This window comes from Lissotriton helveticus, chromosome 10 (assembly GCF_964261635.1).
Source record: "Lissotriton helveticus chromosome 10, aLisHel1.1, whole genome shotgun sequence".
Taxonomy (NCBI): Eukaryota; Metazoa; Chordata; class Amphibia; order Caudata; family Salamandridae; genus Lissotriton; species Lissotriton helveticus.
In genome coordinates, this window is record NC_136071.1 from 1,189,912,752 (window position 1) to 1,189,940,389 (window position 27,638).

At 48.9% G+C, this 27,638-nt stretch overlaps 1 protein-coding gene across 2 annotated transcripts in view; it reads right to left on the reverse strand.

Annotated features, from left to right (window-relative positions):
• Positions 1-27,638, reverse strand: part of WIPF3 (WAS/WASL interacting protein family member 3) — a 197,940-nt gene that overhangs the window by 66,630 nt on the left and 103,672 nt on the right. For both annotated transcript variants that reach the window (XM_078664039.1, XM_078664040.1), the window contains exon 2: positions 5,059-5,205. In XM_078664039.1, coding sequence (XP_078520165.1) covers positions 5,059-5,154 — 96 coding nt within the window. In that variant the 5' untranslated portion in view covers positions 5,155-5,205. The remainder of the gene's footprint in view (positions 1-5,058; positions 5,206-27,638) is intronic.

Sequence of the window (27,638 nt, forward strand, 5' to 3'; positions counted from 1 at the left end):
TCCCCTGGAGCCGAGGGTCTATATGGTAAAGAAAGGGCATCGCCTCGGTAGACGGCTATAGTCATAATAAGACCCTATGACGTTGGTTGGAGCTTGTTCTCAAATAAACGGCTATGAAGAATATTACTCTTAATGAAAGTTTCTTCTTAAAAACTGGGTATTGGCATCTAATGAATTTTAGTTTCCTTTTTACATTTTTGTTTAACAAATGGCAATTCCTTCGTTGTTTTCAAACAATTATTGCTGAGTGTAGAAAAACTCTCAGGAAGCCAGTGATTTAAATAGAAACCATAAATCATTTGCACGTATTTAACTGGAATACACAGCCGGATACATCGCAGATAGCGCAGTGGGTTACTGCAAGCGTCTGTTGGTGAACATATGGATAACCCGCAGGTAATTTGACTAAAGCTCAGCAGATCGACCACGCCCGTAACCCTTGAGAATTTTATAAAATAAGTACCAATGATTTATGGAAATTCCTATAATTAAAGGAGCTTTGAAAAGGCAAAAATGTGCAGTACAGTGCGAAAAGCAATTAACTAGTTGGGGTGTAATTGAATCGAAAGAGGAACGTTTGGTAGAATGAGGAACACTTTTACTTTCTACAAAAATATCAAACATATGGTCTTTAGAAAGGCTTATTTAACACATTCATATTTGCTAAAATAGTACACTGATCATGCATCAACGTGACACTCTCTCTGTGATTCTCACTGGGATTTCCATTTCTGTTCAGGTTCCTACGACGTGCATTGTTTCGAAAGCTGTGACAATTAAATTAATTATATTAAAAATGGTCTGTTTATGCGCAGTGCTGTGACGCAACTTCTGACTCTACCAGTCACTGTACCCTGGCCCCCTTGAAAGGTGTGGGCCCTGGGCAATTGCCCACTATGCCCACTTTGACCGTGCCGTAAAACGTCTGATGGATCCCCTACAGAATAAGCAGCAGTGGCGTAACACAGGCCATCACAGCCCCCGCAGTGCGGTGGGGGCCCCGAGCTGCAGGGGGCACCTTCAGCAGAGTATTCTGCCCAGAGAGCTGAATAAGTCTGGAGCGGGGGCCAAGTACCTTGTAGGGTGGACCCCTCAGGTTTCGTTCCACCACTGATAAGCAGGGCAATTTAAATGATTACCAGAGAGGTGAATGAGGATCAAGAAAGTCACAGTACATTTTTACCCTTGAGTGTGCCATACCACTGCAAGTAGGAGTTCAGGAGGTTTTAACAAGAAGTAACCCCTAAAGCAGAGCTTTACCACTACATTGTGGACATTCATTTCGTGTAACTGTCAAGCTGTAGGAAAAGGGAATTACTTAAACCCACAATCAAGAGTGTTTCTATGGAGGAATGCTTACATTAGTATACATACACAGCTTCATGTTGTTAAATACCTAAAAAAACTAAGATATCTGTGTTTGTTGTATGAAAAATGGCCAAATAAAATGCCGCAAAATTGCCGCTAAATTTCCATATTTGTGCCGCTAAATTTCCATTTTTGTGCCGCTAAATTTGCTAATCCATGCCGCTATATCCTGGGGGGTCTGGTTATAGGAACTTCATTATCTTAAAAGGAACAGAGATGAAGCCTGTCCATTCATATTTCAGGGGAGACCTGGGGAGGGACAGCTTTGTACTTTAGGCCAAAGGTAGCTAGTGTGACATCAGCCCAATAGGAGGTGGAGGAGGTCCCAGACGTTGGTGTAGCTGAGGGGAGTGGCCATTACCCTAAACATGCCCCTCGCTGGGCCACAGCCTTCTGCGCCACGTGCCATCTTCGATTTCCCTTAGAATAATGCAATAAGGGATAGGTTGCAATAAGTCAAACAGGTTGTGCCACAAAAGTAGGTTGCTTACACTCAGGAACAGTTTCCCCATAGGTTAGGGAGTGTCCAAAAGTCACCCTCACACACTAGCTAGTGAAACATACATGCTAACAGTACCTTATATTAACACTTAACTTTTTATAGGCGCTTTATTTCTTAAATCTTTAAAAATTAATATCTCCAATTTCCATGATTGGGTTTTTTGTTTTGTGTCATTTTGTTTATTGCACTTTTATCTATGTTTATAAATTAGAGCGGGATTTTTATTGTATTGTGTTTTTGACTTTTTAACTTTTTTGATACTTCTAAATGCTTTACAAATTTTCTCTAAGTTTCTCCAAGTTAAGTCTGTCTGCTCTGTGCCATACCTGTACCATACCATACCGGTAGGAGTTGGCCTAACGGCTAGGGCGCTGGACCTCGGAATCTGGGTTCGAGTCTCGGTAATGACGCCAAAACCTCCTGTGATTCTGGGCAAATCACTTAATCTCCCCGTGCCTAAAATGAATGTGTGTCCGTCCTCATGTAACGTAACTGGTGCTATGTAAAGCGCTCTGATACCTGATTCGGTTCGGGTCTAGCTCGCGCTATATAAAACTCTGCAAAAATACCTACCGTGGCTTGAGCGCAGTTTCAAATTATTGAAACCCCTGCCTGGACCTAACAGGTTAGTGGTTTTTAAAATCATGGTGGACACCCCCCACCCTTATTAATGACTCAATTTCTTACATACACCATATGCATATATAATTGTGAATTCACTTAATGAACCTAATAAGGTCCTGTTTTACTTCCATTGAAGAAACAGAGCCCTTCGGAGGGGAGGGAGAGGATGGACCATGGGTCTGGTGATGGAGAGAGCTTGGCACCCTTTCCCTTTCAAGGTTCTAACCACTGAAACCCCATGAATATGTACAGCAGGCTGAGGATTTCCAACAAGGGAAACTGTAATAATCCTGTGTTTGCCTCCCAACCCCCGATCTCCACATGGCTGCGGCTGCTCCCGACTCACCGATAAATGAAACCTATTCAGAGGCCACAGACTGAAGAGCTTGAGATCATTTTGCGTCCAATTTGACCTGGTGTAGGAGTAGATTTGCACAAATTGGGATTTGACTACACTTTATTGGGCCATGCCTTGAAACTTGCAAAAGTTGACTCTCTCCAGGAACACTTCAGGATTTACAATTGTGACTTAGCCGGGGTATGTCCACGTGTGCGGTTGTGCATTGGAAAAATAATGTGATATTTGTGACATGACATATTTTCTTCTCCAAGCAGAAACACTTTTTCCATCAGATATAGAATCTCAGACTCTATATCCTCGTTAAATTTGGGGATGTCCCCTTCCCCCTTCACACAGGAAAGGCCCTCACTGTTAGCAGGAGTGGATGTCTGACCTTCTCCAAGGTTGTAAGGGAATTCCTGATGACAATAAACATGGAAGTTTGCTGGTCTGCCCAAACATCCATGGCATGCCAGACTAAGAATGCCCACTCCCTGCCTAGATTTACTCATATGAAAATCTTCAGTGGAGTAAATCCTTTTATGAGCGTAAAACCAACTTTTCTTCATTTCGAAAGTAGTTTAAAAAAATGTGTACATGTGAGTTTTGTTTACACATTAAAAGAGGGAGAGGAGTTGACCTAACGACTAAGGCGGTCGACCTCGAATGTGGGGAACTTGGGGGCATAGAACGAACAAGTAGCGATATTTATCGCTAAATAGCCTTAGCGACGATTTTTTTTATCGCTGCCTATTGCCGGATATGTTAGCGGAGAAAACATGCTATTAGCAACGTTTTTCTCCATTGTGCTAAAATATCCAGCGATAGCGGCGAAATGCGTGAATATCGCTGAGAATACAGTGATATTCACACATTAGCGACGAAATGCTCTTAGCCATGTTATCCACCTCCCATTGCATAACATGGCTAAGAACTGGTCTGAGCAGGCGTTGGTTTTTGGCGATAGCAAGGCAGGCGTAGCGATGGAAATATTCCCGCTAATAGGCGATAGCGACGTTAGCGACTGCTTTCAGTAACTAACAGGTTGGATACACCCACTTTGCATGTCATTAGCGATAAATATCGCTGACATGCAAAGCGGGCCCCAAACCGCTCGCTATCACCTAAAAGCTGTCGCTAACATCAGTTAGCGACAGCTTGCTAATAGAGCGATAGAATTATCGCCACCCTTGGTAATATGCCCCTGGGTTCGAGTCTTGGCAATGACGCTGAATATCCTGTGATTCTGGGCAAATCACTTAATCACCCTGTGCCTAACAAAAAAGGATGTGTCCTCATGTAATGCAACTGGTACTATGTAACGCGCTCTGATACCCGATTCGGGTCAAGTTCGCGCTATATAAAACTGTGGAAAAAAAAAAGAGAAAAAAAAGCAGCTTTATGATTTGGTCTATTGGCTCGTAGGCCACCCTGGCCCGAGTGGGCCACTGTTTGACCAGCAGACTCTGCTATGCTAGGGCAGTAACAGGAAAGTGCATAGGCGCCTCCAGCAGGGGGCGCTGGAGTGTCAAAGCATAAGGGGAGGGGCTGACAAAATGCCACATGGTCTAGGACGGCAGAGAACCTTGAAGCAGCCCTTGGAAGAGGGTGAGACAGACACAGCACAGTGAATTAAAGAGCAGCGACAAGCTAAGAGCATTTCATGAGGGGCGGCTACCACGAGAGACCGTGAAAATTGAAAAGCACCTGCTGCAGAGTTCCATGTGCGTCCAGCTTTCAGGCAGCAATGAAAATGTCAAGATAACTCTTCTGGAGAGGGAGAGAGGGGGAGAGGGGGAGAGGGGGAGAGGGGGAGAGGGGGAGAGGGGGAGCAGGGAAGGGGGGAGAGGGGGAGGGGGAGAGGGGGTGAGGGGGAGGGGGAGAGGGGGAGAGGGGGAGAGGGAGGGAGGGGGAGGGGAGGGGGAGGGGAGAGGGAGGTGGAGGGGGAGGTGGAGGGGGAGGGGAGAGGGGAGGGGGAGAGGGAGAGAGACGCACAGAGGGAGTTTTGCCCCGCCATAAAGTAGCACAGAGGGTTAATGTGCCTGCTGCAAAGAAAGGATCTTTATTTTATGTTGATAGCCGAGTGGATTAATAAAGCCAGCCTCTACCAGCGCTTTAAAACAAATGAAATGTATGTGAGAGAGGGGTAATAGAGAGATGAGGGGAACCTTTGAATAATTTAGTAAACTGTGTTCGAAACAAATTGCAGAAAGACGTACTGTACCCCAGAAAATGGCGGGGGTGGCGGTGGTGGTGCCGGGGGTCCCCCGGCCCCGGGTGGGAGAGGCGGAGGAGGCGGCGGCGGTGGGGGGACAGGCATGGCTCCTCAGCTCACTGGCACCCCAATGTGATCACACGTGAGTTCTCAGAGCTGAAAGAAATTGATGAAAGGGTTAAAAATCACCATATGATGAAAGCAACAAAAACAAGCAGTCAGTCCGGGTGAACAAACGCAGGCAGACTTTGCACTCTCTGATAACACGCAGATAAACAGGCGCGTGCAATAATGATTGTGCAACTCACATGTGCACACGCAACACACGTGATCAATCAATCAACATTTATAGAGCGCAGCAAATCACTAGTGGGGGTCTCGAGGCGCTCGGGGGGTTTGTTGCTGCGTGGAAGTTGTTTATTCGAACAATATACACGCGATATACGTCACAGTGGTGAGTCCCTACCTACATCTGCAGGTGGCACGGCTTCCTATATTTATTTATTTAATGCAGTTTTATATAGCGTGGTCTTTACCCAAAGGTGTCAGAGCGCTTTACAATAGAACCAGGTATGTTACATAAGGAGCTTTACACCCTAACAAGGTACAAATTCAATCAGGATAATTAAAAAAGTAAAAATAAAATAAGAGGTGGCAGAATAAGGTTAATACAGGTATAGAATACATATTTACAACATTAAGCTCAAGCAAATGCCAAGCGGGTTTGAGGGTCATGAAAAGGGGTGAATTAATCTTGGCAGTGTCTTTGGAAGAGAAGAAATCTAAGTTCACCCTAAACTTCTCCCAGCTCTGTGCACTGAACCCCCGCATTCCCTAGCCAGTGTTTAATTAGTAAAGTAATATGTGCGTGCCCCCCCCATGTTTTCTTGGGGGCCTCCCCCGGTGCTGCTGAATGCCAGGGCTGCCTCGTCCTGATGCCACCTCGTACGTCCTTCGCCCTCTTTTCAGTTCCTGCATTTCCCTTTGCTACTGTTCTCATGTCCTTCTCTTCACCCATCTGTCTCCCTTCTCCAGTCGGCCATGCCTTTGTAAAATAATTTCACTTGAACTGGCTTTGCTAATGTTTGTTGATGCTGTTGTGAATTGTTAAAAATAAATTAAAATGCTGGTTTGCCAATGGTGGACGCATTATAGTCATAGTCATAGTCATAGGTTCTTATATAGCGCACGATTCACCAAAAAGGTCTCAAGGCGCTGGTATGATGTATACATGCGCATGCGTCGTCGCCTTGGTTTTCCCTGTAACCTCCAAGAGTTAGGAAGAACAAATATGAAAAAAGTGAAAGGCACTCTCAAGGGATTTTTTATAAAAACAATTTTGTCAAAAAGAGGGAGTGGGAGAAAGTGGATTGTAAATTAGTTGCCAATAAACTCCCCCAAAAATGTTCACCCCACTCCTCCATTGTTTACAATAATTTATGTTCAATCACATTTCTTGATTTACAGAGTGTCACAATGTGCATACATTTTATTATTATCCAAAAATAACAGAGTTCATACACATGTCATAAAGATTAAAAAAAGATCTTGTGAATAGTAGATCCATGCTCCTTGAGCGAAACTGATCTGGAGTGGAGCAGACAAATCCTTTCTTGCATTGGGCAACATAGATTAGCCCAATGTAGAAATCCCAACACAAGATGGCTTCACATTTTCAACTATGTTCTGAGAAGGCTTCATGGAAATGTCGATGCGTTTCGACCCCATTTTTAGGTCTCGCCTAGCGACGCATGTGCTGCTCGCTTGCGAGATCTATTGTCGTCGGTTTTGCTTCGGAAGCGGGGTGAATCTTCCGATGAGAGCCCTCTTCGACACTGCTGCTTAGAGCAGCCTCTGGGGATGCAGGAATTTGTGTAAAGAGAAAGAAAACATTTCACAGCAGAGACAGGCTCTTTCTTCCCAGTCAGTTTGAACTGCATTGAATTATTTAAGGCATTTACTTCCTTTCACTGGCAAAACCCTTGCAGGGTGAGTTCACACCATCTGAAGAAAGTGTCACCTCTGTCAGGGGGCGTGGGCCGGCAGACCGGCTTGGACTACTCTGATTGGAGCAGAAAAAGGGCAGATTTGCATATGAAGCTGGAGGGAGTGCCCCCGGCTGAGACTTCTGCAACCTCCACCCACGCCTTTTGTTTTAATGTGTGGGATCAGTGGTCCAAGTGTGTCCAGTTACCTTATACAAAGTGTCCCCAGAGGCGCTGCACCATGTGCACAGCCAAATAACAACTTTTTATCTACTGGAGCTAGAAAAAACACATTAATTTAAATAAATCTGCAAAATATGCAACAGATAGCGGACTATATGGCAAGCCCAGCAAATTCATACTTATGTGAAAAAGCCCAGATCCCAAAGCGCTGCGGGCTGACACGAACTGTAGGAAAGCGCTTTCCAAATATACATAAAATAAATCGTCAGCTCAGGAACAGGATTCCCAGCCTCCGCCACTGGCGGACGGATCTCTGAGGCAGGCAGATCTCCCTGTGGCAGGCGGATCTCCCTGTGGCAGGCGGATCTCCCTGCATCAGATGTATAATACATTCCGAGTTCCACCCAGTGTCACGCACCCTGCGTGAGCCCCAGTGCCGAGCATCATGGCTGGACAATGAACATATCGAGTGACGTCATATGGTCCATCGAAGTCTCGTGGATTAAGCACTTTAGACCTCACATGGGGCATAGAAAGCCTTATATAAATACCTATACCATGAGATGGTTTACAAATGGGTGAGCCAGGGGATTGCCACTACCCTATCTGCAGCACAAAAGAATCAATGTTTACAAACTACGTCACAAAAGATTTCTCAGAATAAACCTCGTCCAATCAGAACATGAAGATTATTTCATCCTATAGGGTGACGAAGCCCCAGACGCAAGCAGGACTCAACCCTGTGGGTAGCGTTAGAGTCGTTTCATGGAAGGTTCCAGAGGCCACAGCAGGTGAGGACACGAAGCCACTCAAGGGTGATAGCTGACCACGCCCCCTGTCATCTAAGCCCCGCCCAAGACTCTCCTATGGCAAAGCAAGTGTTCCATGGACTTTAATGCAAGCCGATAAAATGGACCACCTGCCCCCAGTGGGGTAGCACAAGAAAGCCATAAATGTGGTGCTTTGGTCTCACTGACAACAAGGGGCCTGGGTGTCACTGCACCTACTGCATGCACCCCTAGTGCAACACCCCTGAGCCTAGAAAGACCACCTCACTCCATGCCATCATGGACACCAATTCCCAGTTTTTAACCTACAAATCATTGGCAAGAAAGAAATCTATGTCTAATGGATTCCATGGAAGCAAATCAAGACTACAACACCCAGAATGCATTAGGCTATCACATGAAAGTACCACTTTAGAAGCAGGTGTTGTGATGACACAAAGTAAAGTGGCCACCCCAGCTGTCCACCCCTCCCTGCCTGTACTCCAAGTGCAGGAGCCGTCCCTAAAGAGACTTTTATAGATGTCTTGGTCACAAAATGTTGTTGTTTCCACACTTCTAATAGTCTCTGTACACAAACAAGAGAGTTGAATACCTGCCAACTTGAGCAGAAATCTCACAGTGTAAAGAGGAGGGTGGGGCTTTGTGTCGAGAAGTACCTAAGAGTTATTTTTGCCCCAACGGTGCCCCCAAACCCCTCCATCAAAAACAAAAAAAAGCCTGCTAAGGGCAGTTCCAAGTCCTGGGGTGTTTTCACTCCCCTTAATGGACGTCAGCAGTTCAAAATCTCAAAAAAAGAGCTGGAAACTATTTACAGTGGTTTTCAGCTCGTTTTCCCTGCCATCGTGTGATATCGGCCTCACCGGGGGAGGGCGACGATATTGTGCGTCACACGATGGTACAGTGTGAGTTGGTACATCTGGTGTTGTGAAACACAAACATGCCAGTGTCACATTCGCCACACAGTTATGCTGATGCAACTCTTGCAGAGATATAGCCACACCCACCTCTTCCAGCAGCTGTACAATACCACAACGTTTTCATGTGGTTGTACACAGCGGTACACCTCAACTACTTTTACCCTGGAGGTGGTAACACTCGTACACGTTCTCCTAGAGTACACAGATTTCTCACACCCATCAAACTGTAGCACAAATGACAATATTACACTTTGTGTGTCCAGGGCAGACTGGCAAGGAGCCATCCAGGTATCCGTACAGCGGGCATTGTTCCCTTATTGGACCAGTGGAATGTTGGGCGCTCCATTGAAGACAATGTAGAGGCTCGGGGCCAATAACAGCTGGTGTACGACATCTGCTCCAACATTTCAACGTTTGTCTTTCTGTTTCTCCTTCTCTGTTTTAGAACATTCTACCCTTAGTGGGTGGAATGTTCTAACAGTATTGCAGCCAGTGTGCCTCATGAAATACTGGTTGCGAAGGGCCCCAGCCCTCCTCATAAGCCCTCGTCTGAGGCTCGAGCCTATAATGTATTCAGAAGAAGCCATTTGATATTCCACATAACCCACAGCAGGGGTATAGCTCTGCTTTGCATCACAGTATCTTGTTCTCTTAAACATGATGCTTTCATGTGCCATTCCTCATTAAGAAGTGTGCTAGTCGAGTAGCGCTTAGACGCACTCAGGGTGCACCTATTTGTTTTGCATTAAGACCCAATCGGGGCCAGTCACAAAACTACTTTTTGACTTCAACAATTCTCAGTGCTTAATTTGATCTGGTGGGGTCCACCGGCAGTAATTTTTGGGTACCAGCACTTTTTTTCCACATCAAACTTTGAACAAGAGAAATAAAAACACAAAAGGGGGAAGAGGGTAAGGAGGAAGAGTGAACAACAGTGACAAAGGAAGAAAACAGGAATGAAAAAGAACCTGTAGGAGTGAGATAAAGGGGCAGGGAGTGTCTGGTGGTGGATTAAAGATACATGAGGTGGAGTCAAGGCTACGCAACCTTGGGATTCAGCACCAGCCGACCATGGACAGCGACGGTCGTGGGCTTCTGAGCAAAACTTTGGGCTCTGCAACTTACTCTTACTCACATTATGCACTACTGTTCCGTAGGTCACTTTACATGAAGATGTCCTGGAAGTTCGTGGAGCCCTAGAGACCCACTTTTTCTGCTCAGCCTAGCACAAGAACTTCAGACCCTTCCCCACTGTTCCTTACACTTCAGTCTGTCAGAGGCCAAAGCCCCGCCCCTTGGGAAGCCCCTCAGGTGGGTGAAGATCTTTCTTCATCTCTCCCACAGCTTTTCCATCTCACTCTGCGTGCTCTTGTGGGTGCCTACTCTGGCCTTAGGTACTGGGCGCCTACTCTGGCCTTAGGTACTGGACGCCTACTCTGGCCTTAGTCTTAGGTACTGGGCGCCTACTCTGGCCTCAGTCTTAGTTACTGGATGCCTACTCTGGCCTTAGTCTGACATACTGGGCGCCTACTCTGGCCTCAGTCTTAGGTACTGGACGCCTACTCTGGCCTTAGGCACTGGACGCCTACTCTGACCTCAGTCTTAGGTACTGGGCGCCTACTCTGGCCTTAGGTAATGGACGCCTACTCTGGCCTTAGGTACTGGGCGCCTACTCTGGCCTTAGTCTTAGTTGCTGGATGCCTACTCAGGCCTCAGTCTTAGGTACTGGACGCCTACTCTGGCCTTAGGCACTGGACGCCTACTCTGACCTCAGTCTTAGGTACTGGGCGCCTACTCTGGCCTTAGGTAATGGACGCCTACTCTGGCCTTAGGTACTGGGCGCCTACTCTGGCCTTAGTCTTAGTTGCTGGATGCCTACTCAGGCCTCAGTCTTAGGTACTGGACGCCTACTCTGGCCTTAGGTACTGGACGCCTACTCTGGCCTTAGGTACTAGACGCCTACTCTGGCCTCAGTCTTAGGTACTGGACGCCTACTCTGGCCTTAGTCTTAGGTACTGGACGCCTACTCTGGCCTTAGTCTTAGGTACTGGGCGCCTACTCTGGCCTTAGTCTTAGGTACTGGGCGCCTACTCTGGCCTCAGTCTTAGGTACTGGACGCCTACTCTGGTCTCAGTTTTAGGTACTTGTCGCCTACTCTGGCCTCAGTCGTAGGTATTGGACGCCTACTCTGGCCTCAGTCTTAGGTATTGGACGCCTACTCTGGCCTTAGTCTTAGGTACTTGGCGCCTATTCTGGCCTTAGTCTTAGGTACTGGGTGCCTACTCTGGCCTTAGTCTTAGGTACTGGACGCCTACTCTGGCCTTAGTCTTAGGTACTGGACGCCTGCTCTGGCCTTAGTCTTAGGTACTGGGCGCCTACTCTAGCCTTAGTCTTAGGTACTGGACGCCTACTCTAGCCTTAGTCCTAGGTACTGGACGCCTACTCTGTCCTTAGTCTTAGGTACTGGGTGCCTACTCTGGCCTTAGTCTTAGGTACTGGACGCCTACTCTGGTTTCAGTCTTGGGTATTGTACGCCTACTCTGGCCTCAGTCTTAGGTATTGGACGCCTACTCTGGCCTTAGTCTTAGGTACTTGGCACCTACTCTGGCCTTAGTCTTAGGTACTGGGCGCCTACTCTGGCCTTAGTCTTAGGTACTGGGCGCCTACTCTGGCCTTAGTCTTAGGTACTGGGCGCCTACTCTGGCCTTAGTCTTAGGTACTGGGTGCCTACTCTGGCCTTAGTCTTAGGTACTGGACGCCTACTCTGGTCTCAGTTTTAGGTACTTGTCGCCTACTCTGGCCTCAGTCTTAGGTGCTTGTTCCTCTATCTTCCTCTAACCTCTGTCATGCCAGCAAAAGTGCCCTGAAGCTCTGATGTGCATTATAAATCATAAAGACATCCATGGTGCACGCCTCTATAATGACAGGAAACTACCTCAGCCTTTCATCTTTCCAACGATGGTAAAGTCAATAGCATTACCTAAAAAGTAGGTGCCAGGGCTCAAGGTATTTTTCAGGATGGTACTGCAGCTTGCACTACCCACAGCACCAGTCAGCACTACCAGATGTCAGTACAGTGACAGCGGAAGAGGTGTGGCGCCGCGGCTAGGGCGACTGACTCCGGAATCTGGTGTTCACTGTTCGATCCCCGGCTCCGGCGGCACATTAGCCCACCACCATGTGACTCTGGGCAATAGCTCAGTTAATATTCCCGACGGCCCCCAGCGCCTAGAGACCCTTACGGGTGATTGTTCGCGCTTTACAGATGTGGATTATTAATACTATAATACCAACACGTCTACGAATCAGACAACTACTACAAGTCTAAAGTCTTGGGTAAAGCAGGCCACCCAAAGGTATTATTCAGGTTTAATGTATAATCAGTTGCTAAAGACTCTGCTGAAGTTTAACATCAAAAATAGACAAACAGCGCCACCAAGTGGGAGCATCTCATAAGTACCTATGTTGAGAATTAAGTGCCAGTGCCTAGCCCCGCCAAACACTGGCTCAAATGAAGCACTGATTACATTGGGTACAAGTTACAGCCATTATTAGTACTGCTTACTAATGATGAAAACTATATATTTGAGAGACGTCATTTAAAAAAAAAAGTTATCCTTGAATGCCATTTACTTATATGTTCACTCTTTACATGTCCCTACACCATATGGATTCCTTACCTTTCGCACAAATAGGAGTTACTTCTGATAACAAATTGATAACAAGAACCATGAAATATACAGGATCAGGAGTATGGTAAATCAGAGGTCAGGGTGAGCGGCCGGGAACTGATACCAGACAGCAGAGTTGACCAATAGTCGAGATGGAACTTGTTTTCTTAAACACCGGCATTACAGAAAACACCATATGTAACGGCCTCGAATGGTTAAGTGCCAAGTACTGAATAGTACTGGTGACTGCAAGAATCAGGTCTTACTCACAAAGCTTACCGCCACAGCATTCTGGGCCCAACTATAGATTCATGTATTGAGAGAAAGAGGGGTACTCCGAAAAGGTATCTGCTATATTGAACTAGATTAATTAAGTTAATGAATTGATCTGCTTGGGGTGCTGCATTACACACGAGTGTTGGCTAACACCGTTACTAATGAAAACAAAGAGATGCCGAAAGAGTATGCAAGTAATGCGCACTGTTCCCTAGTTAAGAAAATTATTTCCACAATAATCTTAGAGTTTTAACATATTGTTAACAATTGTTATTCAAATTTTATAAATTATATATGTGTATCATAACTCCTCATTTCATTCAAGATACTACATAAATAGACATACATTACATCGTTGTCAATATTTGTAAATATGTTTTGATTGACACTATTTTATTTCATAGCAGGTCACGTTATTTTCTCAATAAACCTATTTACAGGAGAACAAGTCCAAAGAAATCTTTTCTTGAAACAGTTCCTATTTTTGAACCCGATGCCCAATGCATTTCGGGACTAGTCCCTTCGTCAGGGGGGATGTCCTGGAAAGAACAATGCTGGATCGCTAGTTCTTTTGAGATGTACTCTGAATCCACAATCACGGATATTTCGCGTGTGATGCTCCTGACTGATAACTGTCCGAGAAAATGTAAGCAGACTCGAACAAGATAATGCTGAAGCCACAAGACTTCTTGCTAGAATTCGGTTATTAGCGTGTACGTGAGTTCCCCAGCTCTGTATGTTTCTCGATCTTCAAATCGTGTAACGAAGAAATGAGCTTACGCCGAAATAATCTCATGTACTTTCTGGCGTTTAGCATTAAACGTGTTACACAAAATGCCTGTGATAATATTATATCATGTGTTTGAGATTTAGTTTGGCTACAAATCCTATTGGGGAGAATGAGAACAACACGAACGAACAGCACGTGACCAGCCCTGTTCACATCAAGTACAATTTTCTGCGGTTTTTAGTGCAAAATGCATCCTCGCATCCAAAATAGACCTGAGAATTCCTTTCAAAAGTAATTTTTCGCAAAGGAATTCATGAAGATTCCACCCAGGCCTGGTCATGACTTGTTATTTTACATTGTGTTATTCCCCAGGTGATCGTTTGATGGGTGGAGACTTAAAGATATGAGGGAGAGCAATTTGACAGATGCTATCTAAGGAATGGTGACTGCTGGCCCCATGCACCGAGAGGCATTCTGGGAAGAGTCGACGCAGGAACTTTAATCAGGTCGAGAGTCAATTAAAGGAGTGATGCCACAGACTGATGCTGGCGGTGCCCTTGAGAAGTCTTTGCATCACTGCTGCTGCCCATTAGACAGAGTGGGTCAGTCACTCGTCACGTGCGCAAACACTCGCGCCCTGAGACGTCACCTCGTCCCAACTCGCGCCCATGAGACGTCACCTCCTTCCAACCCGGAAGTGATGGGCGGATGCAACCGTATTCCTCAGAATAGCCGGGCGTGCTTAAATGCCACAGAATCACTTATGCATTGTATGTGCAGTGGTCGAAGTGGGAAATAAAAAGTAGGGGAACTGTGGGTGGAGAATCAGGGGTCGGGAATAACCGAAGATTGAATCAGTGGGCGGAGTCAGGGGTGTGGCTAGAAATAGCAAAACATACCAATTTTTAGTACGTTTAGCATTTCACTGACCAGTTAAGAGCTTATAACGTTATTTAATTAAAACAATGGATAAACATGTTTATTTGAGGTTTAATTCAGGAAAAAGCAAACACTCATAGGGAATACAGGTTTATGTAAAGCGTGTAAAATATAAGCAGGAACAACATGTTGCCTTAATGCTTTTACTCTCATTGTTCAGAAATCCATGATTATTTTTGTCTCAAACATTGAGGTCATGAATACAGGGCTCCTCCTGTACACATGTGTTAAGCAGGGCTCAGAAGAGAAAGGGACTCTTCAGGAGAATCTAGACTCACGGAAACCCACAAAGGCTCCTTCATATTCATGTCAGCCAGCTAGCTGCTCAACCATAATATAGCAAAAAGAACAACTGTGGACAGAATGCAGAACACTGTCATATATTCACCCCAGTACAGAGATCTGGGCTTAAATCCATTGTTTCTTTGCTCACCATGCCATTCCAGTTTGGACCCAGACATATGCAAATCAGTCTTGATCCTGCGCCCAATGGGAACAGCCCAGCCCGAACTGCCAGGCCAGGTCCTCCCTGGACTGGAAACAGGCATCCTAGGACCAGTTTCAGGCTTTCAGCCCTCATCAGCCAGGATAGCTTGACTCCAGTGGCATGGAGAGCACGGGACTCATGTCTGAGCATACCCGTCCCACTCGAGGTGACAAATACAAAAAGAACAATTGATGGACAGAATGCAGAACAATATCATACATTCACCTCAGTACAGAGATCTGGGCTTAAATCCATTGTTTCTTTGCTCACCATGCCATTCCAGTTTGAGCCCAGCCATATGCAAATCAGTCTTGATCCTGCACCCAATGGGAACAGTCCAGCCCGAACTGCCAGGCCATATGTATTCAAGTGTCCTTTCATTCGGGAAGTGAACACAAAGCAGTACCCACTGAACTATGCACATAACATATTGCTCTTTGATATGCATGGTACATGTTCTTTGCAGCAGGCATATTACCCCTCTGCGCTACCTTAGATGAGTAAAACAGCCACTAGACAAAACATGCTCCCATCTCTCTCCAGCAGGTACATTGATCACCAAAGTTATCTTGGCACTTGTATTGTTGACCGAAACCTTCTGAATATACAAAGAACTTTGCAGTGTTTTTAAAACTCCGCACTTGTACAAAACCGTCCCCCCCCAAACTAAACTGGCCCCCTACCCTTCCAGTCACCCTGGGAAACGCCTGCCCCTGCCCTTTCACTGCCCCTGCCCAGTCAGTACTCCTGCTCATGCTCGATCAACACTCCTGCTTCGTCAATTCCCCTCCCCCTCCCTTATTCTGCCCCATCACTTCGCCTGCCCTGTTCACCGCTCCTGCCCTTTTCACCGCTCCTGCCCGTTCACCGCTCCTGCCCGTTCACCGCTCCTGCCCATTCACCGCTCCTGTCCGGTCACTGCTCCTGCCTAATCACCGCTCCTGCATCGTCACCGCTCCTGCCCCGTCACCTCTCCTGCCCCGTCACCTCTCCTGCCCCGTCACCTCTCCTGCCCCGTCACTTCTCCTGCCCCGTCACTTCTCCTGCCCCGTCACTTCTCCTGCCCGGTCGCCTCTCCTTCCCTGGCGCCTCTCCTGCCCGGTCGCCTCACCTGCCCGGTCGCCTCACCTGCCCGGTCGCCTCTGTTGCCCTGTCCCTTTTCCTGTCCCGTAACTTCTCATATCCTGTCACTTCTCCTGCCCCATCACTTCTGCCCCGTTCACTGCTCCTGCCCCACCACTTCTGCCCCGTTCACTGCTCCTGCCCCACCACTTCTGCCCCGTTCACTTCTCCTGCCCCGTCACTTCTGCCCCGTTCACTGCTCCTGCCCCACCACTTCTGCCCCGTTCACTTCTCCTGCCCCGTCACTTCTGCCCCGTTCACTGCTCCTGCCCCACCACTTCTGCCCCGTTCACTGCTTCTGCCCCGTTCACTGATCCTGCCCCGTTCACTGATCCTGCCCGGTTACCGCTCTTGCCTAATCACCGCTCCTGTCTCGTCACTTCCCCTGCTTCGTCACTTCTCCTGCCCCGTCACCTCTCCTGCCCCGTCACCTCTCCTGCCCCGTCACCTCTCCTGCCCCGTCACCTCTCCTGCCCCGTCGCCTCTCCTGCCCCGTCGCCTGTCCGTCACTTCTCCTGCCCGGTCACTTCTCCTGCCCTGTCACGTCACGTCACCTGCCCGTCATGTCACCTGCCCGTCACGTCACCTGCCGGTCACGTCACCTGCCGGTCACTTCTTCTGCCTGGTCACTTGTCCTGTCCCGTCACTTGTCCTGTCACTTGTCCTGTCCCGTCACTTGTCCTGTCCCGTCACTTGTCCTGTCCCGTCACTTGTCCTGTCCCGTCACTTGTCCTGTCCCGTCACTTGTCCTGTCCCGTCACTTGTCCTGTCCAGTCACTTGTCCTGTCCAGTCACTTGTCCTGTCCAGTCACTTGTCCTGTCCAGTCACTTGTCCTGTCCAGTCACTTGTCCTGTCCAGTCACTTGTCCTGTCCAGTCACTTGTCCTGTCCCGTCACTTGTCCTGTCCCGTCACTTGTGCCCCGTTCACTGCTCCTGCCCCGTTCACTGCTCCTGCCCGATTACCACTCCTGCTCATGCCTAATCATCGCTCCTGCCCCATTACTTCTAATGCTTCATCACTTCTCCTGCCCCGTCACCTCTCCTGCCCATTTCCTCTCCTGCCCATCACATCACCTGGCTGTCATGTCACCTGTCCGTCACTTCTTGTGCCCGGTCATCTCTCCTGCCCAGTTGCCTCTTCTTCCCCGTCACCACTCCTGTCCTGTCGCCTCTCCTGCCCTGTCACTTCTCCTGCCCCGTTCACTGCTCCTACCCCGTTCACTGCTCCTACCCCGTTCACTGCTCCTACCCCGTTCACTGTCCTTTCACCGCTCCCGCCCGGTTACCGCTCCAGGTCATGCCCCGTCACCTCTCCAGCCCCGTCGCCTCTCCAGCCCCGTCACCTCTCCTGCCCAGTCACCTCTCCTGCCCAGTCACCTCTCCTGCCCAGTCACCTCTCCTGCCCAGTCACCTCTCCTGCCCAGTCACCTCTCCTGCCCAGTCACCTCTCCTGCCCCATCACTGCTCCTGGCCCGTCACTTTTCCTGCCTTGTCACATTTCCTACCCCGTCACCGCTCCTGCCCCGTTCACTGCTCCTGCCTGTTCACTGCTCCTGTCCGGTCAGCACTCCTGCCCTATTACCTCTCCATTCCTGTCGTCTCTTCTGTTCAGTCACTGCTCCTGCCCAGTTCACTCTGTGTACAACATTGACAAATTACAAAAGGTGTCAAGTTCCCCACAGTCCTCTGTCTGGGGAAAGCTCCTCTGTAATCACTAACTCTGACCTCACTGGCACTTGATATGCTGAATGCAGAGAGGGCGGGCGCATTGTCATTGGAAAGGGGATAATCAGCATCAATCAGCCTAAATCAGAATGACAATGGGCCTGCACTCGGTCTGTGGGAGCTCAGGGAGGGGCTGCTGCAGGGCCTGCCCTCAGTCTGAGAGCTCAGGGAGGGGCTGCCCTCGGTCTGTGCGAGCTCAGGGAGGGGCTGCTGCAGGGCCTGCCCTTGGTCTGAGAGCTCAGGGAGGGGCTGCCCTCGGTCTGTGCGAGCTCAGGGGGGGGCGGGGGCTGCTGCAGCCTCTGGAGTTCAACAGAGAAGTGCGAGCAGCCCCTGGAATCTGAATGAAAAAACTTATCGTTTTTAAGTCAGACTATTCTTGCCGTCCCGGCCCGGGAAGGTTTTTTGAAAGTAAGAAGTAGGGGAACGGACTGAAATAATTTTTAGAAGTAGGGGCACGCTGTGCCCTTCCGATCCCGCCCACTTCTACCACTGCTGCTAGCATGCATCAACTCCGCTCAAGAAGGAGCACAGCACAGACTAGGTGCTCATTCATTACTTAGCCTCTCGCTGATACTTAGCTGATCGACTCAACAGAGCGGGCTCGACTCTGGGATTGGTCCGATGTTGCACAAGAGAGCAGTGTATAACTCTAAATGAAATTATCCTGCGTCTGCCACAGATCAGTGAGCTCGCTTTCCTATGAAGGTTAATGAAAGACTTGTTACTTAAATGCTGTCAGACAGGTCTGTTTATGTTGAGGGAGTGCTAAGAGACTGTCGGTTTACCTGGGGAGCGCTTCACTCTCCTCGGTCGCAGTTCCTGACCCCACCCGCTTAGGCGCTTACCTCCTTTGAGGGGTCCCCTTGTAGGTGGGTGTCTGTTGGACTTGGCCCTTCTGGCAGCTTCACCCCTGAACTTTTTGCTTTTTATATGTGACCTGGGGATGGTGATTTTTGGTTTCTGCGCACTTTCACTGTGTCCCAGTGGAAAGTGCGTGTGCACTCCGAGTGCGTGTGGTGAGATAGGCCTGCCCTCTCATAGGAATGCATGGGGAATGTATGTGTCACTGGTAGTTCCTGATGCGTGGGGTGTGCAGGCCCGAGTTTGGTATGTGCGAACTCGTGAGATTGAATGCTGTGCAATGATGTGTGCGGCGTGAATGTGTCTAGTGTGGAAGTGCCACTTCTAGACATGGGTGTGCGTGTGCAGTGCGTGTGCTGGTGTGTGATTGGCTGTAGCTGGATGGTGAGCCTGGCTCCAGGAGTCTGGATGGGTCTGCCCCGGTGGTGAGTGGAGAGATTAGCATGTGTGATGTGAGGGAGTGGTACACCTGGGACCTGAATAGGGCTGGGCTTTCCCCACACAATGCTGGCTCCGCCCCCTGTGGTGCGTCTAATGTCCCTAGCCTGGCCAGTGAAAGGAAAGGGTGGTTGAGCACATCACAGTGCTCCAAAACCAGCTGCGACTGGTTTTTCCCCCACCCTGCACCCTGAGACAAAGGAATTCACTGTATACAAAGGGGCTGTGTCCCCTTACAAAATGTTCTCTTTTTGGATCCTGTTGCTGAGGGGGGCTGCTGCTGCTGGGTGCCAGGAGGACCGCCACTGGGGATTGCCTCCCTGCCTAGGAGGACCCTGTGAGCTGGCTCTGGGCCCAGCCTTGCCCCCTCCACCTCCTGAAGGACTTTGTGCTTTTGGGACCCTGGCGACTGGAAGCGCTTGATTTTTGCCTAGCGCTTGGGTGCGCTTTTGTTCTCAGCCGGTGCCTACCTGGCATTTGCCCCGTTTATTTGCCAATTATTAAGTACCCTGGCAGGTGCCCACCCCGCCAGGGACCTGGTGCCGTTTTCTGGCCCCAAGCGAGTGCCCACCTCGCTTTATATTTAAATTGAACAGGGAGCCTACCCCTCGTGTTGCCCCGTTTCACCGCCGCCAGCCCGGGACACCCAGTGACGTCGTACCCTGGGCCGCGCTGCGATTGGCTGCCGGCCCGAGGCGCGACCCGGAAGTACTGGGCCAAAGCAGGAAGCGTTCTGCCTCCCAGCGAGGCTATCCCGAGGGAGAGAGCCCCGCCCACCGCCGACCCGAGGAGCAACGGGAACCCACCCCGCGCCCCGGCGCTCAGGAGGAGTGTCGCCGGTAAGCCCGAGCCTCAGGAGAGGAGCCGCCGCCTGAAGGAGCAGGCGGGGCTCCGGTGTCACAGAGAGCCCCGGACTGTGGCCGACTGGAGGAAGACGCCCGGGAAGCTCTCCGGCCCCAGCCGCCGTCCGGGTGAGTGCGCGGGTGGTAGAGAGAAAGAGAGGGGGGCCGTCGGGGAATATTGCCGGTGCCCACCCCACCCTCCATTGCTGTAGACTTGCGTGTAGGGCGCTGGGAGGGTAGAGCGGCCCCGGCAGGCAGCGGGCCGCTCCCCCAGCGAGGCCCTATTGTAGAGAACCGTGAGAGGCTCCGTGGCACAATTATACTGAGTCCCCCGAGCGGGACTCCACCAAAAGGGGCATTGCTTTGTTACAGAACCCCCGAGGCTCTAAGGGGGCCATATTTGTTGCAAAGCCCACGAGGCTCTAAGGGGGCAATATTTGTTGCAGAGCCCACGAGAGGCTCCAGGCTCCCACGTTGTTTTGGGCCCCATTAGTTGTTGCTAAGAGCCCAGAAGAGATCCCATCTGCCTAGCACTTAGTGGGCAGCTGCTCCGTTTAGGCCCCTGACATTGGGACACATGGCGTCCTAGCCTCAGAGAGGCCAGTGGGCCTGGGGACTGTCACTGGTTGTGGCTTATGTAATTTCTGCGAATTGTTCTTTGCTGCACCTCTGAATGTGTTTTTATGCGTCATGTGCTTTTCTCCTACACCGATGAATGTATGTTTATGCATCATGTGTAAAGTGTTCATGCTTATACCCCTACATGTATTGTAATGCTTAGGTGGTTGTTCTTCTAGTATAGATGTACTAGTGAGGTCCTGGTTCCCTGCGTAATATTCTCCTCAGGTGGATAGGGTTGCGTAGGTGGTACTTACCTGTTACCAGTAGTTACTGGTTGTGTGCTCTATTTCCTATTGTGTGTTACAGTGATTATCATTCTATGTTCTACCAAGTGCTATTTTCTACAAATATTCTAAAATCTACAAGTGCACATTCCTGACAGTGGTCCAGGTGGCCCTGTCCTGTACATATATACCCTGTAAATTCTGCCCGTGCCTGTTGGCACATTGTAAAGTGTGTTTTTATCTAATGTGTTTGCTACAACTCAAAGGCTATTTTTACATATAACCTTGTGTGGAGTTTCCTTTGTAGTGGGCCTTGGGTGTTGTTGCTGGAGGTGCGTGTGCAAACGCTTAACTCACATTGCCTCAGAGTTTAGCCTTACTGCTCGTGTCACGTTACCAAGGGGGTGAGCAGGGGTTATCTTGGTGTGTAACTCCTTTGCCCTGACTTAGAGTGGTGGTCTCTGACTGACTTTGGCGCAAGCCTTGGCCAGCCAGAGATCCCATTTCTAACAGTGTCCAATCTGCTATGGTCCAGCAAGAAATGAACTGCTAGACGCCACTTACGATGACTGAAGTGCTGTGCACTAACTAGTCAGTAAGAGATGCTGAGGCTGATTTATAGGGAGATGGGGAGCAGTGTTTATAAGTGATGAGAAAGGGGGTGAATATCTGATCAGGTAGTAGTGGAGGTCGCTGATAGAGTACAGTGTAAATGAAATGAGTGTATAACTCCTGCTAATTTCCTATCGAGAGACTACTAACAAATGCAAATTTTAGCAGAGGACACAGTGTACTACTAATATAATAAGTGCAAATCCATAACTGACTAAATATGTTGTGGTCTTTGCGTCCAGTACCACATGAACACTTGTGCGGGGGCCACCAAAGTACAATATTGAGCTAGTGCTCAGAAGACATTGCAATGCTCATGAGCGGGAAAATTAAATCAGATTAAAAGAAAAAAAAGTAAATATTTCATCTGATTAGTGTAAATGAAAATAAAAATAGAAAAGCACATTTTTATTAAAAGAGCTGCAGATGCCGAGGATTGAACCCGGCAAAAACAACAGTTGATGGACAGAATGCAGAACAATGTCATACATTCACCCCAGTACAGAGATCTGGGCCTAAATCCATCGTTTTTTTGCTCACCACACCACCCCAGTTCATACATGGCCATATGCAAATCAGTCTTGACCCTGTGCCTCATGGGAACAGTCCAGCCCGAACTGCCAAGCCATGTCTTTCCTGGACCAGAATCACGCAGAGGTGAGAGGAGAGGAGGGGCGAGAGGAGAGGAGGGGCGAGAGGGAGAGGAGGGGCAAGAGGGAGAGGAGGGGCAAGAGGGAGAGGAGGGTGAGAGGAGAGGAGGGGTGAGAGGTGAGAGAGGAGGGGCAAGAGGAGGGGAGGGTGAGGGGAGGGGAGGGGTGGTGAGAAGAGAGGGAGAGGAGGGGAGGAGGGTGAGAGGAGAGGAGGGTGAGAGGAGAGGAGGGTGAGAGGAGAGGAGGGGCGAGAGGAGAGGAGGGGGGAGAGGAGAGGAGGGTGAGAGGAGGGGTGAGAGGAGAAGAGAGGTGAGAGGAGAGGAAAGGGAGAGGAGAGCAGGGGTGAGAGGGAGAGGAGGGGCGAGAGGAGAGGAGAGGAGGGGTGAGAGGAGGGGTGAGAGGAGAAGAGAGGTGAGAGGAGAGGAAAGGGAGAGGAGAGCAGGGGTGAGAGGGAGAGGAGGGGCGAGAGGGAGAGGAGGGGCGAGAGGGAGAGGAGGGGCGAGGGAGAGGAGGGGTGAGGGAGAGGAGGGTGAGAGGAGAGGAGGAGGGGCGAGGGGAGAGGAAAGGGAGAGGAGGGTGAGAGGAAGTAGAGGGTGAGGGGAGAGGAGGGGCGAGGGGAGAGGAGGAGGGGAGGAGAGGAAAGGGAGAGGAGGGTGAGAGGAAGTGGAGGGTGAGAGGAGAGGAGGGGCGAGAGGAGAGGAGGGGCGAGAGGAGAGGAGGGGCGAGAGGAGAGGAGGGGCGAGAGGAGAGGAGGGGCGAGAGGAGAGGAGAGGAGGGTGAGAGGAGAGGAGGGTGAGAGGAGGGGAGGAGAGGGAGAGGAGGGTGAGACGAGGGGAGGGTGAGACGAGGGGAGGGTGAGAGGAGAAGAGGGTGAGAGGAGAAGAGGGTGAGAGGAGAAGAGGGTGAGAGGAGAGGAGGAGAGGAAAGGGAGAGGAGGGTGAGAGGAGGGGAGGGCGAGAGGAGGGGAGGGCGAGAGGAGGGGAGGGCGAGAGGAGGGGAGGGCGAGAGGAGGGGGGTGAGAAGAGGGGAGGGTGAGAGGAGGGAGGGTGAGAGGAGGAGGAGAGGAGAGGAAAGGGAGAAGAGGGTGAGAGGAGAGGAGGGTGAGAGGAGAGGAGGGTGAGAGGAGAGGAGGGTGAGAGGAGAGGGGGAGGAGAGGAAAGGGAGAGGAGGGTGAGAGGAGGGTGAGAGGAGGGTGAGAGGAGAGGAGGGTGAGAGGAGGGGAGGGTGAGAGGAGGGGAGGGTGAGAGGAGAGGAGGGTGAGAGGAGAGGAGGGGAGGAGAGGAAAGGGGGAGGAGAGGGGGAGAGGAGGGTGAGAGGAGAAGAGGGGAGAGGAGGGTGAGAGGAGAGGGGGAGGTGAGAGGAGAGGTGAGAGGAGAGGAGGGGCGAGAGGAGAGGAGGGGTGAGAGGAGAGGAGGGTGAGAGGAGAGGAGGGTGAGAGGAGAGGAGGGTGAGAGGAGAGGAGGGGCGAGAGGAGAGGAGGGGCGAGAGGAGAGGAGGGGCGAGAGAAGAGATGGGGCGAGAGGAGAGGAGGGGCGAGAGGAGAGGAGGGGCGAGAGGAGAGGTGAGGTGAGAGAGGAGAGGGTTTACTATAACAATGCTTGTTAATAACTGACTCCTGTAATGTGAAACGCTCTGATACCCAAGGGTCATGTTCGCACTATAGAAAACTCTTAAAATAAATAAATAAAATAAATAAGAACACTTTTCCTCAGATGAATACATGCCGAAACAGGTGGTTTCGCCCACCTATCATAAATAAAGAAATCTCCTGATCTCCTACTTGTAGGCACGTTGGATGAAAGATGTGGGTGCGCTGGAGAAGGGAAGAGTGGCACGAAGCCCTGGCCTGCCCAAGGGAGGTGACCATACGCTTCAGATTTCGATTGGTAAAATTGAAAATTCTTCATCGCAGCTACTATGCATGTCCTAGCCTTGTTAAAATGGGCAAAACAGATCACGCTCGGTGTCCTAGGAAGTGTGGTTAGGAAGGTACGTTCTTTCATATACTGCAGAGCTGCCCTGTGCTAGAAGAATACTGGGGGAGAGTTCTGGCTTGTCTTAATGAGGTGGTGGGGAGTGATCTGGCACTATCGGCCAAATGGTGCCTCCTCAATATTTGGGACGAAACAGACCTTAATCGTATGGACCGACTCGGGCTCACATTGGAACTAATGGTAGCAAAGCGAAATATAGCTTGCATGTGGAGACCGAAATTGAGCACGAGTTTTGGGGATTGGAAGAGTGACATAGTTTGGTGCATAGTGGCTGAGAGGATGGTATATGTGGGAAGAGGTTGCCAAATAAATGAAATAAAATAGGGGGAAAGTGGATTGAGGGGGGTACGGGACTCTGTGAGTCCCTGGGCGTTACTACTGAGGATGTTTTGTAAACCCGATGGTACGGATCTTACCGCTGATCTGTGTTTAAAGTAGAGATGACAGTCCACCGCTGAGGTGTGGCTATCCTTATGGAACTTGGGGCCAGATGTAGATAAAATCAGTTTTGCGAGTCCTTAAAAGCGATTTTTAGCGAATCGCGATTCGCAAACAAGGAATACCTTCCCATTCATTCCTATGGGCCTAGAGGCCCATAGGAATGGGAATTGCGCGTGCAATTTGCGAGTACCCAATAAGTACTCGCAAATTGCGTGCACAATTTCAAGGGTTCCAAAGGGACACCCTGCTGCACCCCTTAAATGTGCATGTGTGCACATAAATGCCCTAAGGGCATGTATGTGCGCCACATGGCACTTAGAAAAAAGCAGAAAAGTGCTTTTTTTAAGGAAATCGCAAAATACCACTAACTTGAAGTTGGTGGAAATTTGTGATTCCTTAATGCAATATCGCAATTTGCAATGGCTACTAGCATAGCATTTAGGGAATCGCAAATTGCGATTTCCTAAATGCTTGCGAGTAGGTATTTGCCTTCCTACATTGCACAGCATTCTGTGAATTTCAGCATTTGCGATAGCAATTTGGCTTGCTACATCAAGCCCTTGGTCAATTGATGCTGCTGTCTTTATCTTTCTGCATTGAAAGGTTTACCGTCACCACAGTCTAACTGTTTAGTAAAAAGAGCTGTTAAAAATAAAAGAAATACAAATGGCACTAGAGATTTTATTTACAGTCTTCATGTTTGCAAACGAGGGGCCATATGCATCATCATCACCATTTGCGATTTCTAAATAGCGATTTTTAAGGAATCGCTATTTAGAAATCGCTGAATGGTATGTATGTAGAAAATCGCTTTTTTTAGCGATTTCCAATTATTCCTTATTTACGAATTCGCAATTTGTGAATTCGCAAATAAGGAATAATTCCCCATTCATTCCTATGGGCCAAGAGGCCCATAGGAATGAATGTGAAATGCATTTCATTTTGCGAATCGCAATTTGTGAATTCACAGAATGAGATTGATTGCGAGGGTGCAGGGGTGTCTCAAGGACACCCTGCTGCACCCCTGAAATCAGCATGTGTATGTATGTATGTATGTATTTGAGCTTGTAAAGCGCACTGCTACCCGTCCTTCGGTTTCCTGGTGCTGTATAACTCTGGGGAACCCGTTCTGGCTTTCCCTGTGGGATGGTCCCTGCTGGGAGTCCCCAAGGTGGAGCCAGGCATCCCAGGAGTTGATGGGGCTGTTGTGGAGGTTAGGCAAGCTAATGCCCAGAGTTGCCGAGTGGAACCCCTGATTAGAGTAAGCACCGAAGCGAGAATTATCGAGTCCGCTGACCCAAGTCCACGACCCTGCCGCGTCGGGAATTGAACCCTGGTCCCGGGCCAACTTCTGCTCCCGGGTCTGCCGCCTCTAACCAGTGAGCCACACTACTCCACTGTGTGCATATGGCGAACATACATGCCCTATGGGCATGTATGTGCGTCACATGCCACATTTAAAGAAGCCAATTTGTGCATTTTTAGGAGAAATCGCAATTTACCACCAATTGAAATTTGGTGGTAAATTGCGATTTCTTAAGCTAAAATCGCTATTGAAAATTGCATAATACATAGCATTTAAGGAATCGCAAAATTGCGATTCCTTAAATGCTATAGCAAAATAGGGAATCGCACATTTTTGCGATTCCTTATGATGCAATTTTTACATACATAGCAAAAAATGCTAAACAGCCTTTTGCGATTCGCAAAGGCCGGAATTCGCCGAATTCCGGCCTTTGCGAATCCAAAAATGCTTGATACATATGGCCCACTCTCTCTTTCATATGAAAGTGCAACATACCAAGGATTTAGCTGGTTTGTAGGAAAGGTGATGGTATGACCATGTATTAGAAGTGATAAAGTACACCCTGGCGTACATTTTAAGGATATAGCAAATCACTTTGGAGTTGCATAACCTTATAAGGGAACATGGCCTTTAGGCTTCATTTCTACTTATTGTAGCAGAACTCCTCTGTGACTTGTAATATCCATAGAATGTTGAGTACGGGTGTACTTTATCCCGTATCCAATAATTTGTTCAAAGGTCATTAAAAGTAACCTAATCATACAAGCAACTGAAGATTTTGAGATATCAGCTTTATTATTGTTTTCAGAGGGGACGAGTGAAACAACTGGAGTGAATCCGAATATTTACAGGCATTTATGTGCAACTTTTGAGTTGGTTTAAGAGCCAACATCATCATTTAGGTAAACTTTACAAGATGAACACGATTAAACAAGAGAAACATGAGCAAACATGGATGTCATTGTAACCTGCCCTTGAGCGGGAACTGTGAATGAAGGGTGTCTGGGAGGGGTGGGGGACAAAGAGGACCATCTGTTTAGATTGTCAAACGTTTGTTTGTGCTGGTTTTGTTATTCCTTCAGATATGGTTTAATTTTATTAAACAGACATGTAAAACAACCTTCAAGGTCAGTGTTCTGGTGAATTAATGGGAGCTTTGAGCTAAGTTGCAAAAATAAAGTGTTTTCATGTAAATGCCTGTGCAGTGGTGACGCTTCAGGTGTCATTAAGGACACGCTCCCGACAGATAACGCATCAGACTCACACTCGCAGGGCCCTTCCTACCTTGATAAGGATCCTTGTCGTGCAGCTCACGCATTACAACCAGTGGCTTAGCTGGGCTAGTATTTTGCTCCATTTTACATGGCTGATATTAGCTCTCGCACACAGATAGATCTATTTTTATGTGAGATTAAAGCCTCTTACTTGAAAAAAGTGCACTCCCTCACATCAGAAGGTCACCTCCGCCCCTCCCCCTTCACTTCTGCAGCATCCAAAAACGAAACTCACAAGAACAGCAACAAAACAAAAAAACGATGTGATTGTGGTGAAATGTCCACTTGCTATTTCCAGAATGAGGGATGCATTTGCATGAGATACTTCCTAGTGTGTTGTGTTCTGCAAAGCTGGCGAAGGACACTTTGCTGCTGCGAGCTCCCACCAGCCATGGCCCACGTGCCTTCTGTGTTGAAAGGTGCGTTCATATTTGGTATGTGTGGTAACAGGTAAGTTGCTCTGGCTGTGAGACTCTGGCTGGCGAACCCCCAGCTGTGCTTG